This window comes from Plectropomus leopardus, chromosome 1 (assembly GCF_008729295.1).
Source record: "Plectropomus leopardus isolate mb chromosome 1, YSFRI_Pleo_2.0, whole genome shotgun sequence".
NCBI classification, from domain to species: domain Eukaryota; kingdom Metazoa; phylum Chordata; class Actinopteri; order Perciformes; family Serranidae; genus Plectropomus; species Plectropomus leopardus.
Window position 1 is genome coordinate 3,487,856 of NC_056463.1, and position 15,445 is coordinate 3,503,300.

The window sequence follows — 15,445 nt, forward strand, 5'->3', positions numbered from 1 at the left end:
GAGATGACATGGCAGAAACAAGACCCAAAATTAAATCTCACCTCACCTTTACTACTAATAGGTTGAACAGTAGTTTAAGTCATGTTTCAGCACAATTTACATTAGATCTAACAAGAAACTGTATGTAGCATTTAGGGATGTGTGTAATCAGTTGCTACCCTCTGGAGTCAGCACCAGAAATTGTAGTCATTTAAACTTATTATTGAAAATACATATTTTATGAGATTGTGGTTTATTGATAGATTTATTGTCCTAAAAAACAACCAACCTATAATTTCTTATCTTTTATTTATTGAGAAGTTTTAGTAGAATTTAAAACACTATTTAGAATTATTATAATGCTATTTGGTAATTTAAAGGTGTGATTTAATAATTTTAAATTGCTCTTGTAATTTATACAATTTTGTTTTTTTTTTTTTTCCAGGCAATATTTAACAATTTTAACAGAAATTTTTAATAGATTAAATTCTGCTCATTTTCTTTCTCGTGTTTTCTAAATATTTTCTGACTTTTAAACTGGTATACTACTCTAAGTTAAAATTTCTGTTTAGACATCTGGGATATTAGTCATCCTTAAACTAATATCCCACATATTTTTAGATATTCCTTGTAGCATTAATAAGGTCACTTTTTATAAGTGAAACATCGTAAACATATTGATAGAGCTGGGTGGTATGCGCTGAAAATTACATTGCAATATTTTTTAGGCTATATCTTGATACACGATATATATCTCAATATTTTTAAATCTCCTCAAAAGCACTTAATTAATGCTAGAACTGAAAGACAGAATGAAAAATTACAACTTTTATTTAATTATTTAATTTATTTTTACTTAATTCCTTTTTGATATAACAATATTGTAGGAATGACTTTTGTTAATTTGAAAAAATATTAACACAATTACATGTTTGATCAATAATCATTAGTAATGTAGCTGTAAATACTAAGTGGGGAAAAGCAAATATTGAAACAAGAAGAACTGTGATAAGTTGAGAAAAGTACATCGATTTACTGTAATACAATCTTTAAAATCCGAAAAATAACCATTTATTCCATATGACAATATAACAGTATCCAATATCTAAGACAATATATAGTCTCATATCTAGATACGATATAATATTTGTATATTGCCCAGCCCTACATATTGATATCGAGTTTTTAGTCAAAAATGTTAGAATGATTTGATGATGATGATGATTTTCTCCGTATGGCACAGCCCTAGCTTTAACGAAAAACCAGCAAAGCTACGACATAAGACAGCAAAGGTACCATCGTGTTGAACCGTCATCTAGTCCTTTTTCAGCTCAGCAGGTGACTGATTGATTATATCGGGCGTTTGCTTTCCTGTAATGAAGAGTAGCATGTTGCTGTGTCTTATGATAAAATAAAGTTCTGTTTTAAAACTTTGTGTGAAGAAAAAACACGTTTCACCGGCGGCCACACACGAAGCTGAGGTTAGTTTGATAATCAGCAGCTGTTGGACTCAGGTTAATAGAATCTGCATCGACTTGACTACAGGTTAAGGCTCTGATTGATGAGCTGCATGTGGCCAGAGAGCTCTCCGTACGGTAAAAGGAGGCAGGACTCCTTTCAAAACCCAGCACGTGTCCAACAGTTATCAGTCTGATTAAAGTCACCTTCAGTGTGACTCTAAACTCCCACCCGCTCAGTAATTGTAAAGGCAGCAGTATACTTCTAATGAAGTCTGAAATAGAAACACAGAGCAGCATACAAATGTGTTTGCATCCTCGCTGCAGTTAAATGTTGTACCTTTATGTTCACTGGACAATGGAGGAAAGTTATATAGCTGCTGTGAAAGATGGACACAAACGGAAGCTGTTCAGATATTTTCTAACAGCCTCAGCAAAATGAGTTTACCCCGAGATGTTGGACATTTTGTAGTTTAGCCAGGACGTCTGAAGCCCATGTAGAGCTTTAAAAAAAGGCGCTGTGCATATGAACCTGCTGAGAGTCGTTTGGCAGTAATTACACTGTGCCCTGAAGTCACAGGGAGAAGAATGGCAGCTCAGACGTAAAATGAGTCTGCCGGAGAGAGAGTGTGTGCCTGAGATCAGAAGGAGTCCTCTGGAGTCACTGTAGTCTGTAATTCAGACGCCTCTGTTTCTACAGCCAACAACAGGTTCTCTCTGTCACACCCTGTACACATCACTGTGCCAGTGGGATCAGCACGAGAAACATGCTGCTGTGTGTCTCTGTGTGTGTGTGTGTGTGTGTGTGTGTGTGTGTGTGTGTGTGTGTGTGTGTGTGTGTGTGTGTGAAGGAGAAAGCACAGGAAAAGTACAAGACTACAAGTGTGGGGGTAGAGTCAGATTAACTGTTATGCACCAGCAGTAGCAGTTGCCAGGTTGTTACTGGGGACCATTCTGAGAAATTGGCAACCAATTCTTGGCCTTTGGTTGCCATCAGCTATTTTTAACATAAAGAACAGCAAAACGTGCCGCCCGAAATTAATAAAAATTTTATTAATTGTCTCTCTATAGTGATATTTATTATTATTATTATTATTATTATTGTTATTATAATGATGATGATGAAAAAAATTGTATAGCACATTTCATACATATTTTATGTATGAAATGTGCTTTACATGCGTCAGTGCTAAAATTTATATATATATATAATTAAAACATGGAGAAAAAAACGTCCAGAAAATATTCTTATGCATTTCAAAATGTTACAGAAAAAAAAGAAAAACAAATTTTTATTCTGCACTTTCTTGAGATCATTTTTTACTCTCTTTTTTTGGGCTTATTTTCATGTAATTTCCTTGCAACTTTTTATAATCTCTTGCTGTTTTATGGACCATTTCTTCTTAAGTTGCTTGTCTCCCTCACATGTTTTTGAAGAAATCAAGCCAATTTTCTCGGATATCAAAGGGTTTAAGATAAATTATTAAAGAGTAAACATTTTCCATTGTAAGAATCCACGAAAATGTTTATTTGGATTATTTTAGCAGTGCAGTACTACTTTCCTCCAGCTTTGCTTTTATATGAAGACTTCACCATCTCTGTCAAGGATACTTCAGACATTGCTAAAAAGATGTGATTAAGACATATACTGAGGCAGTATATTGTACCAAACTATTATCAAAGAGGACAGTAATAGTAATTCAAAGATCAAAGTAAATGGAAGTTATTCTATTAGAGTACAGTTACACCAAAAATGCTATGTACTGTAATTTCCCTTTTGGAAGTCAGCAAACATACTGTATGTTAAATCAGTTTAGTTACTTTTTTGAAGAACTGAAATTAATCATTCATCAAGTGTGAGACATGCTACGTATGAAATCTTTACGTGTAAGATCTGGTCAGATCAAATCCTCACACACCGTCTTTCCTGTCATAGCTTTAACTGTTAAATGTGACCTTCTTATGTATTCAGTATCTCTCTCTGTTTCATAAACTATCAACACAACATCAAAATGCATCTTAGAGTCTGCTCAGCATTCAGGCTCAGAGCCGCTCACAGGCCTAATCAGCCCGAGCTATCAAATCAAAGACCCAGTCCACTTTACCGGCCTGATTTTCTCTCTCTGATAGCAGCAGGCCAGAGGAATTTGGGTCAAGGTTTTTGGGGCTGATAATATCTCTTCTTGTCTTTAATTCTGCAGAAACATGGCACGAAAAGCAGGCCTTCCCTCTAACTCCCATGGGCCTGCTCACGAATAAGATACCGACGATAAACAGCAGACCTCACGGAACAGAACAGAGCGTCTGAACAATAACAATTACTGAAAGTTTCACAGTTTTAGGTTTTATAAAAACTAACTTTGAACAAAAGAGCTGAACATAAACGAAAAATTAGAAACAGCAGAAGAGTTTTAGTTCAGTTTGCCAAACTTTGTCATCTGTTGTGAGGCCTCTTTTTATTGGCTGGCAAAGTTGTACATGTTATCTGCACTGTTATTAACCAGTAAATTAGTTACACCTGGACAATCTTAATTCAATCCAGAACATCAGCTCTGCAATACATCCTACTTCTGTGAAGCTTTTTAGGCTGTACTTGGTGCTGCAGTTGATTGCATTATATTTATATTTCATTATATTTATATCACTTTCATTCTTTATAGTAAATTGCATGTAATCAATCAATCAATCAATCGCGAAATAACTTTTCCTCGATTAAAATATGTGACGTAGTCGATAGAATGTCGATAGAACGCATTCCAGCCATGTTTTGACAGACAACACAAACAGCCAATTAAAATAAGAATAGCACCACAGTGAACCAAATTTGTCACTTTGGCCATCACCATCTTTGAATTTGGAGCCATAAGTGGACATATTTTACTGGCAGTCTGGAGCTACGAAGGAGCGAGTGGTGGATCAGATGCATGAACTGTGGTGACGCCTTTCAGACAGCCTGTCACTCAAAGAAGCCCTGCCCTTAAAGCTACAGTTGGTAACCTTTATATGTAAAAAATATACTTTTATTCTCTTCTGCTGAAAGTGCCACAATATTCACTGAGCACTTAATAAGAACGAAAGGCGCTATATATATCTAAGATATTATTATTATTATTATTACTGCTCGTGAACTGAAGTCAAACTGTCAGACTAAGCCGCTCTGATTAAATATGAATCAAGATTGTGTTATTGCGTTTCCTATTACTTGCCTCAAATGATTTACGAAGCATATTTTAGTGCACTGTTTAGCTGTAAAATGAGAACGTCTGTGACAAGCATCACCCATCGGCTGGACCAAACTGTGTCAGTGGACTATGAGGGCAAAAAACAAACTACAAAAAAAAAGCAAAATAATTGTTCTTTAATCACAATCAAAGTAAAATGTTCAGTTAATCCTGACATTGATTTAGGTATGAGGTTTGAACCTTTGCTGGGAGTAAATTTTCGTAACTGGACCTCTTTAAATTTTAGTAGATAGGTCCTCCAGTTGGTGATGCCTTTTCTATAGTATTTTTGTCATGTTCAATGACTGACAGAATACAAATATTTAAACCAAAATGAACCTTATAATATCTTCATAGCTCACTTAGAAGTAAAAGGGAACCTTTTAGCTTGACAGAAATAGTGATTTGATGTATATCGTGATACATATCGATATCGACTGATATGAACAAAATATTGTGATCAGACTTTATTCCATATCGCTCAGCCCTAGCAGGGACAGACATTTTGCACTGTACGTATACCTGCTGATGCGCCCTCAGCCTGTGCTGGACCCGCTCATGTGAGTCAGCCGTCACCCTGTTAAACACTGCGAATTAAAACGTAACACAGGGATTCATGATCAAATAAAGTTTTTGTATTTCATCAAAACTTCACCCTCTGAGCTGCATATGTGACGTTAAATGCTTCCATATCAGATTTTTGAGCCACCTGTCGCTTCATCACATCCACTAACTGTATTTTCTTCTCCTCTGCTGTCTGCAGTACTTCGTCCTGCTGCTGTGTATCTTCCTGTTGGAGATCCTGGCTGGCGTCCTGGCTTACATCTACTACCAGCAGGTAATCCCCAACGGACCTATAAAAAATGTCCTTTGAAATGTATTTTACAATGCATGCTGGGATTTGTACTGTATGTTCGGATGGTAATGTGGAGTGACGGAGCAGCAGCTGACAGATGTGGGAAGAATAAGCGCAGGTGTTGGGATTTGTTTGAAGTTAAAATACAGTTGTAACTGGACTGTGTCAGCAGATTCAAAAGGAAATCTCATGAGTACTGCTTTTTGTCTTCTGATTTCCATATTTTGATATATTATCCAGTTTATTGATACTGTAGTAAAAAATGAAAAATATCACAAGTCAACCAGAATACAGAAAATCATCATCTTACATTAAACCTGTCTGTGTGTAGCAGCTCTGATGCACTCCACACACAAAAAAAATCAATATGCTTGACACATGTTTTGCACCTCTTAATCTGAGCACGTCGTCAGAAGAGTTGTAATAAAACAGAGATGACTGTTTCAGTTCCCGCGTGGCATCTGCTGCGCTGTAATTTAAACCACGACAAAACCTGCACGATAAATCAGATTGCAGGAAAGAAATATGAGACAGCCCATTAAAAATACAAATATCAGACTGACCATATTATTCATGATACATTTAGTCCAAATGGAATGAAAAATGCCTCCAGTATTACTCATAACAAGGCTGAATGCACTGTGTCAGAGTCATTTAGAAGCATTTTGTGGTGATTTTGGATTAAATTGCAGTTAGACGAGCTGTTGCCTCCAAAAATATAGAAACGAGGAACTCGAGTGACACAGGTCAATGACTCAGAAGAGTACAAATACTGCACATTGTTCTGCCTACAAGTGATGATTATCTTATCTCATGTGCTCTAGTTGATGTAGAAACTAAATAAAACCAACAGTGGAGTTATGGCTGACTGAACAGTAGTTGCAAATGAGGCATTTTTTTTTTACTCGTGTAATATTAACATGACATCGCTCTCCACCAGCATCACTCCCACCCAGACTAGTCTTAAAGCCTGGTGGCTTGTAGCTCAGCAACAGGACTTTTTCTTAGTCTGGAGGTGCACTGCTTTCATTATAACGGCCTCATTCATAATACACAACTCATCCGAACACGAGCAGTCGCTGAGCTCCACCGCTCTCTCCTGTTTCCTAAAGCTTCAACTCATTTACTCGCTGCAAAAGATTGTTGTGTTAATTAAGTTTTGCGAAAATCTCGAAAGCCACTCTTCCTCCCTCCCTCTGTACTTAATCCTTTGTTACAGTCCCTTTATGTTTCTCTGCAATCATCATAATAATGATAATATGAATATAATATAATAATAATGGAATTGTATGTGTGCTTTTTATTTTAAGATTAATTCAAACACCTCATGAAACCTGCTTGTCAGTCACCCACCAACACACATTGATTGGCCTTGATTGGTATTAAAATGTCTTAAATCTTTCAAAAGTCTTAAAAATGCTTGGAGATTTTTAGGAATCTTTTTTTTTTTCATTTCAAGAGTCATTTTTTATGTTACAATAACTATCTGAAAAATAAAATAAATATCCCACTAACCTTAAGTAGTTGATGCCAGTACATGTTGTTTCCTTCAGTATTGGCTTCTGTAAAATTTGCCTTAAATTTAATTACAAGTGGCATTAAAAAAAGTCTTAAATCCCATTTGCCTTAAGCTGTAGGAACCCTGATTAAAAAGAATAAGAAAAAATAAAGTTTAAAGACAAAGCGGTTATGCAAAATTCATGGAAATGCACAAATTGCAAAAATGTGTATCTACAAATTGAGATGCGTTGTAGATGAATCAATGAAGAGCTGTACATTTTCAAACTCTAGTCCTTTTTAGATGTAACAATAACGTAGATGTTGATCGTAGTGATGGAAGAAGGTCATTCCAAAGATATGGTCCTCTGTATTTCAGTCAAAAATTAATTGAAGAAAGTCTGTCAACACGGAAGATAAAAATCCTCAGAGTGTTGTCGGATGTGTCTGAATGTCTAAGGAAAATTTAAAAAAATCTGGAAAATGCTTGGCAAGTCATGAGTTAAGTCACAGTTCCTTTATTTTTCTCTCCAGTAATCAGTTATTAGAATTGTACAGTTGCGTTTAATTTCGAGATGATTTCAAACACCTCATGAAACCTACTTGTAAATCACCCACCAACACACATTTAAAGCCTCGAATTTGTCACTTTGGCCATCACCATCTTGGAATTTGGAGCTATAAGTGAACATATTTTACTGGCAGTGTGGAGCTACGAAGGAGCGAGTGGTGGATCAGACGCAAAAACTGTGGTGACGCCTTTCAGACAGCCTGTCACTCAAAGGAGCCCTGCCCTTAAAGCTACAGTTGGTAACCTTTATATTTAAAAAAATACTTTATTTCTTATTTGCTGAAAGTGCCAAAATATTCACTGAGCACTTAATAAGAACGAAAGGCGCTATATAAATCTAAGATATTATTATTATTATTACTGCTCGTGAACTGAAGTCAAACTGTCAGACTAAGCCGCTCTGATTAAATATGAATCAAGATTGTGTTATTGCGTTTCCTATTACTTGCCTCAAATGATTTACGAAACATATTTTAGTGCACTGTTTAGCTGTAAAATGAGAACGTCTGTGACAAGCACCACCCACCGACTGGACCAACTTTGTCATTTTACAGTTTCATCCCTGCGTTGCATTCATGTGGTGTCAGAGTAATCTGAAACATTAAAAATCATATTTCTCACCTCATTAATTTCCTTTGCTTTTCATCAACAAAATGTTTAAACACTCTGAGCAGTAATACACAACATGTCTTCTTTTAGTTTCTGTGTTGTTTCCACATGAACACACCAAAGTGAGAAGAACCGCCATTGGAGGAGCATGTGAAAGCACCACTGGCCTTGGCTGGCAGAGGTCATGGCTGGAGTCTGATTTAATCAGTCCTTGCTTGTTTATTCAGTGCTGTTGCTGCACCACGTTAATCTCAGTGAGTGGGCGAGTGGGAAAAGTCAGGGATTCACAAGCACTTAAATGTGAGACAAGCTGACACAGTACATAGCCGACACTGACAATTTTACGAGATTTGCTTGTTCATTTTTGCCCATCACTATTCAGCAAAAATATACTCATTAACAAAACTTTTTGCAAATTTAAAATGTAGAAGATGTCAAACATCAGCCATGAAATATATGAAATATGCAAACTTGACCCATGACTAAGCTCCCACACCACTTAGAGCCAACATCAACTGAAGAACTAACAGTCGTGTTACTCAGGGTCCATAAGAGGAGATTGTAACATCACGTTGCAGAAAATTTCTTTTAGCCAGTCGTCCTGGTCCGTCAGAGGAGTTGAATGTAATTCCACTTTACATCAGAGATTTTAACACTTATAGATCTGTTATTAACCAGTTAAAACATTGGATGATTCATACTTACACTTATCAGCACTAAACTCTTTTTTTGATGCTGTTATTTATGTTTTTGCAATGTCACTCTGTACGTCCATATGCCCAGTCCTTAAATTGCATGTCTTGCTTTTTTTTGTCTAATTTATTTTTTTTGTTTTGCTTTGCTTTGTCTTGTCTTATTTTGTTTTGTTTTGTTTTTTGCTTTGCTTTGCTTTGCCTTGTTTTCTTTTCTTTTCTTTTTCTTTTTCTCTCTTTCTCTTGCTGATGTGTTTAAAGACGTCTTTAAAACTGCATGCCCTAATTGTAACTTAACTAAACTTAACCTAAAACTAAACTAAACTAAACTATAAATATTGCAGTTTTAGCAGTCATTGCCTTCACACCTTGTCCAAACAGCAGATGCTTTAACGTTCCTCACCTGCAGATGGAGCACATTTACACGTCTGCAGGTCGAAACTGCTGCTGTTACTTTTCTTGACACCAGCTGGTCCAGGTTGGACTGGAACTGCAGCGCTTAGAGCTGTATCTATGGTTTCACAGCCATCACCTCATTAGATGCTTGATCTCGTGTTTGCTTTTATTAGTATCAGGGGAACGCCACATGATGCTGTTTACTCACACAGCGGCTGTTTCTACTTATTAAACCATTTTGAACCTTGAATTGCTGTTTTCTCATCGCTGCCGCAGCATTTCCCGAACTGTCAACAGGTAAAAATGAAACGCTGCCCCCCTTCCTCGTCCTCTCCTTTCCTCTTTTGTCTTCACCTCCCGTCTCTCATCTCTCCCCGCCCCGCCCCTCCTCTCTTCATCATTCATTCCCTTGATATCTCCTTCACGCTTTGATTTACAGTGGTTTCCCAGCTGGCTTGTTGCCATAGAAACTGAGCCCCCCAGACCTCGCGCTTCTTCAGCGAGCGGTTTTCTGCCACCGGTCTCGAAAACAAAAAAACACCACCTTCCTCTGCCTTCGTCCTCAGCTGCTCCTGTGTTGTCAGAAGCCGCTGCCCATGACGTGTTTCGTCAGGACGGCCTTTTGATCTCATCAGCAGCAGAGTCAACAATTACAACTCGTTTTAACACTCGGCCGTGCTCTGTGCCGGCCTGACGTCTTTGTGTTGCTATGTAGAGGACTGTTAGTGAATGTGTCTGTGTCTGTGTGTCTGAACAGTTGAATGAGGAGCTGAAGCAGAACCTGAGAGACACCATGACCCAGAAGTATCAACAGAGCACCCACGAGCACATCACCAAGGCTGTGGACAAGCTGCAGCAGGAGGTGAGTGTCTGCTTACCAGGATGGATACAACTACCAGCTTCACAAGGCAGAGGCTGATTTTATCCAGTTTTTAATCCAAACTCTTAATGCCAACTGATATTTACCTTTAAAAGTGCACTCACACTTCTGTTTTTCCACCCAAAATACTGGACTGCAGTTGCTGCACCAGAGCTTCTAAGAAAAAATTCACATGGACTCACATGTGGCTTGTTGATTGGACAGTGTTTTGGTAACCTATCATCCCATCAGATTAGAGATTTTTGTGATGAGGGCGAGTCAAAACAAATCCGATTCCAGTCGCTCTGACTTCAGCTAAGCATGATGGGCTTGTCTGCACCCCGTGCTGTAATTTACCGTCTCTTTTTCTTCCACCAGCTGACAGCACATGAAGGAACGGATAAATCTGAGCAGCAGTCGACACTTCAGTTAGTTCATTTTTTACGCTTGGTGTTTTTAATATGAGATGCCCCGGGGCTGTCAAACATCAACATTATTGTTCTTTCTTCTAAACTTTTCCGAAAATCAGTTTGGCTTTGTCACATATTTTGGAAATACACTTTGGGATCATTTACACTCCATTTATCTACAAAAGTAGATTTGTTCTCCGTTTCAAACGTCATGAATATCACTGCCCTCATTCTTCGGTGTGTCCTTTATGTTGACATAGATACAGCCGATGGGTGGCCCCTGTGGGCGGAGTACGAAGTTTCAAAAAACAACAAAAGAGGCGATGATGAAGGAGGTCGTAATAATGCACCTGTTATTGGAGGCAGAGTTAAACTTAAGAGTGGTGACATTAACCTATAAACCAGCATGAGTAAGCAGTCAGTAACCTGTTAGCCAATTAACAGGTTGACTGTTGACATCCCTAACCTAAAGGCAACAAAATCTGCCTACCAACGCCTTTAAATATCACTAATTAACACTTTAAATCTTCTTTGTTAAGTCCATACAAACATGAAACTGTAAAAATGTGAAAGTGTAGTTTTACAGGTGGTCGTGTGCTGAACTATTTCATAAATTTGAGACTCCAGGAGTTTATCTTCCAGCCAAGTGAATAATCGCGTACATGGTTACCTTTAGTAAGTAGCTAGTTGTTAACCTCTTTTTCCAGCCTTTATGCCACGTTAACTATCTGCTCGCTGCAGCTTCATATTTACAGTGCAAATATCAGTGGTATTGATATCCTCGTATAACCATTGGTAAGAAAACGGAAAGCCCAAAATGTCAAACTATATCTTCAACAAGTTCTGCTTGTCTTTGTTTTGTGTGGGGTGCAGTATTAAAATGTTTCATCTTTCGGTATAAAGGAACTTCTGATGTTTTATATTTCTTTTATATTTCTTTGCAACCATCAAAACTCCTCATTCTAAAGATAGAAAATGTGTCTTCCTCTGTCTCCCGTCAGTTCAAGTGCTGTGGCAGTAACAGTTCATCCGACTGGGCTGAGAGCGTCTGGATTCGCTCCAGAGACGCAAACAGCAGGATGGTGCCTGACAGCTGCTGTAAGACTCCCACCGAGCTCTGCGGCCGCAGGGACCACCCATCCAACATCTACAAGGTGGAGGTGAGAGCCTGAAGGGTGCTGGGGCCCTCGACAGGGTGGACTTTCAGTGCCGGCAGCTGGATCAGTATTTCTGTCATGTCTCAGTGTGTCAGTGTCGAGATTGTGCGGTGTCAGAGTAGCAGAGAAAGAAGAGCTTTCATATCTGAACTGTATACATAACATTTGTTTGCAGTGAGACTCCAGCAGCACTCCCACATCAACTGATGCAACATGAAGACACTCTTTGTTTTTCATTTAGGGCGGCTGCATCACCAAGCTGGAGAAATTCATCCTGGACCATCTGAAGATCATCGGAGCGGTGGGCGTCGGGATTGCTTGCGTACAGGTGGGCAAAGAAATAAACTCTTTGAAGTATTTTCTTGCACGAAACAGACATAAATGCATGTTTATTAGGCTTGGGCGGTATGTAATATTTCATACTTTCCTGAAATGACCATATAAGTGTGTGGTGCTAATACCCCCAAACACCCCCTTCCCTGACAGCGAGTGCACTACTTACTTTAAGCTTTTTAGATTAATAAATACACAATAGAAACCCACTAAATGTTTCACAGATGTTACACCATTTTCCTTATTAACCCTTAAGATACAACCTGAGCAAATTTGCTTGATTTCTTTCAAAAACATGGGAAGAAGGCCATTACCTGCGACAGAAGAAATGACCAAAAAATAAGCCCGAAATTAATTAAAAAATATCAGAAAATTACCCAAAAATATATATGTTTTTTGAAGAAAGAAACTTAAAAAAAAACACAACCAAGGAAATTAACCGAAAAAAGTGCTTTAGAATTATAATAATTTTGTAACATAATTTTCAATATGTAATTATAATTATTATAAATAGAGATGAGTTGACAATAAGTTTAATAAAAAAGAGAAGTGTCTGTAAAGCTGTGCCCAGTCTGAGCATGATTTTCCTGGAGGGCAAGCTGCTAACTTAACACTGTAACCAATGATAAAAAGAATAATCATGATGATAATAATAATATTAATAATTGTTATTATTATAAATTAATGAATAATACATTTAATTAAATTAAATATATCTCTATTATCATTTTTCCTAAAAGAAGATGATTAAATACAATTGTTTTGAAATCAATGGGACAAGTTTTTGTTTTTTGTTTTTGGGTAAATAAATTGTTATATTAATCGAGTAATAATGATGATTGTTAAAATAGTGGTTTCTTTAGTCTACTTATCATAAAAAGAATTGTTTGATTAATTAAAAAATATTGATAGGTAGAGCTCTAATTTAAAAAAAACATACCTTTGGAGCTCTCAATACCTCAGTGTACCTTAATACCGTGATACCACCCAAGCCTAATGTGTATCCATGGAGATTTTCCATACTTATGTTTCCTTCCTCGCCCTCCAATCCTCAGATCATTGGGATGGTGTTTACATGCTGCCTGTATCGAAGTCTAAAGGCAGAGCCGTACTAAGAGGAGCAGCAGCAGAAGAAACGTGTGTGTGTGAGGGAGGTAACTTCATCACCACACGCCATACTCAAATAGCCCATAGGTTCTTTTCTTTGCCTTGCACATTGGGGAAGGAAAATTTGGCGAGGGATCAAATCGCACATCTGAGGATCTCATTTTTGGTAAACAAAGGGTGGAAAAACACTACAAGGTTTTCTCTAAGTAATTAGGCACTCAAATTGCAGTCTCAGCTACATCTTTGAGATCACAGCGCTGTGAGAAAAAAGCCTCCGAGAGCAACTGATGGGAATTTTAACACAGATTGTGTAAATTAGTGCGGGACAGCCTCTCTGCGACTCAAAACATTGTAGTTTTCTTCCACTCCGAATCCCTCGATGTACATTTGTTTGCAGACCAGGTGCTACACCCGAGAACACCGTAAAGACCGTCGGAGTAAAACATGCAGGAAATATTTGCAGCTTTTCTTCCCCTGCAGCGTGGTTTAACAAGCCTGCCTCTGGGGCCCTCTTCAACTGCAGCAGCATTTTGTTTCCACCTTAACCAGCCAGTCATGCATTTTAATTATCTGTTCGATAGTGGCCTTTTAAACTTTTGAACTTTTTATATTTTGTAAATGAATGTTTTCTGTCACACTTGAGGTGCTTTCTTATGAGCTATTATGTGTCTCCATGTCAGTGTTTGAACCATGTTTTTAAGGATATTTACCTGATTTTCAATCAGCTTCGTATCAAAACAGCATGGGTCATACGTGTAGATGAACTGTGGTAACCTTACCTTTTAATCTAACCAGTGCCTAGATGCCCACATCATCCAACAGAGTTTCGCTGCCCGAACTCGAACTGCAGGCTGTACTTTTGCTTTTCTGTAATGCCCGCCAACCATGACGCCACTGCGGACACAAACATCCTGTTTAGACCTGGCGTCAACATGCGTCTCAGGTGATCTGATAACAAGTGGACGACTCATATCACCAAAACGCATGCTAATACCAGGTCTAAACAGGCTCAAAGAGTATAGAAGCGGATCAAGAGACGGACCCATCTTTCACTCTCTCTATCTCAGACCAAAATCCAATCAAAGCCAGGCAGTGCTGACTGAATATAAATCAAGATTATGCTAATATCACTGCCTTTTTAATCGCCTAAAATGTTTGTCAGAACATTTTTGTTCTTGCTATTACAGCTAAACAGTGCCCTGTTTAGCTGTAATGGCGAGAGTTTTTGAACATGAAGTGGGCGTCATATTGTTTCCTAAACAGTGAAAACGAGTCCAAAAAAATGGAAATCAAACTGTAAAACAAAGCAGCACCGATCGAATATAAACAGATTCTGTCAGTGTGATGCTGTTGTTTTAGTTTACTGTTTAACTGTGATATGAGATTGTTTCTTGCCAACCAGCAGCTAATTTTTCAGACAGACCGGGGCGCTTTACATCACCCACTAGCAGGAGTTTTTATTGGTCCAGTGCAGCGTGGTGCATTCTGGTAGTTGTATGTTTTCTCCCTCTTGAGCAAAAGTGTCCTTTTCTGTGGCTCTCAGTGCTGTTGCTCAAACTACAGGCTGTAATTCTGCATTTTTATATTGCCAACCACCGCAGTGCATCAGATAAGTGCATCAAGAGCCAGACCCACTTCTCTTTCAATCTTGGACTAAAATCCAATCAGACAACAAAACGAGGCAGTTCTGATTGAATATAGATAAAGATAAAGATTATGTTACTGCACCGCCTATTTCCTGTCTAAAATGTTTTCAGAAACATATTTTAGTGCCCTGTTTAGCTGTAATACTGTCTCCCCACAGTGAAAACAGAGGCCAAAAACCTGATCAGCACTGCCTATTTTTACAGATTGACCTCAAATAGAAACCAAGATTCTGTTACTGTGTTGCATATATCTTGCCTAAAAAAATTTCAGAAACACATTTTAGCTTACCGTTTAAAAATACGAGACGAAATTTTTGCTCTTCACCAGAGTTTGGATTATGTCACCCACCAGCGGGGGTGTTTATTGGTCTTGTGCAGCCCAGTGCATTCTGGTAGTTGTATGTTTTCTATCTCTTTAGCAAAAGCGTTTTTTTCTCTGTTTTCTCTGCTCATGGAACACCAGTTTCAAACATATTTGTGTCTAACTGCAAAGACGACCCAGTTTTATGAAATATTTCCAGTAGATACATACTTAATCAATTCTGCCACCTTAACCTTTAAAAACCCAGCAAATTGGCTTGATTTCTTTCAAAAACATAGGAAGGAGGCACTGAGCAACTTAGGAATAAATGGCTCAAAAATTTGCAAGAAATTT

The 15,445-nt window shown here is 37.9% G+C and overlaps 1 protein-coding gene across 2 annotated transcripts in view; it reads left to right on the plus strand.

Moving 5' to 3' along the window:
• Positions 1–14,847, plus strand: part of cd151l (CD151 antigen, like) — a 33,899-nt gene extending 19,052 nt beyond the window's left edge. The window contains exons 4-8 of one of the 2 annotated variants that reach the window (XM_042490524.1): positions 5,421–5,495; positions 10,036–10,140; positions 11,549–11,707; positions 11,946–12,032; positions 13,093–14,847. In XM_042490524.1, the coding sequence (XP_042346458.1) occupies positions 5,421–5,495; positions 10,036–10,140; positions 11,549–11,707; positions 11,946–12,032; positions 13,093–13,152 (486 nt within the window). In that variant the 3' untranslated portion in view covers positions 13,153–14,847. Of the gene's footprint in view, positions 1–5,420; positions 5,496–10,035; positions 10,141–11,548; positions 11,708–11,879; positions 12,033–13,092 lie in introns of those variants that run through there. The other variant, XM_042490533.1, reaches the window with a different exon arrangement.
• The last annotated feature ends 598 nt before the right edge of the window (positions 14,848–15,445 follow it).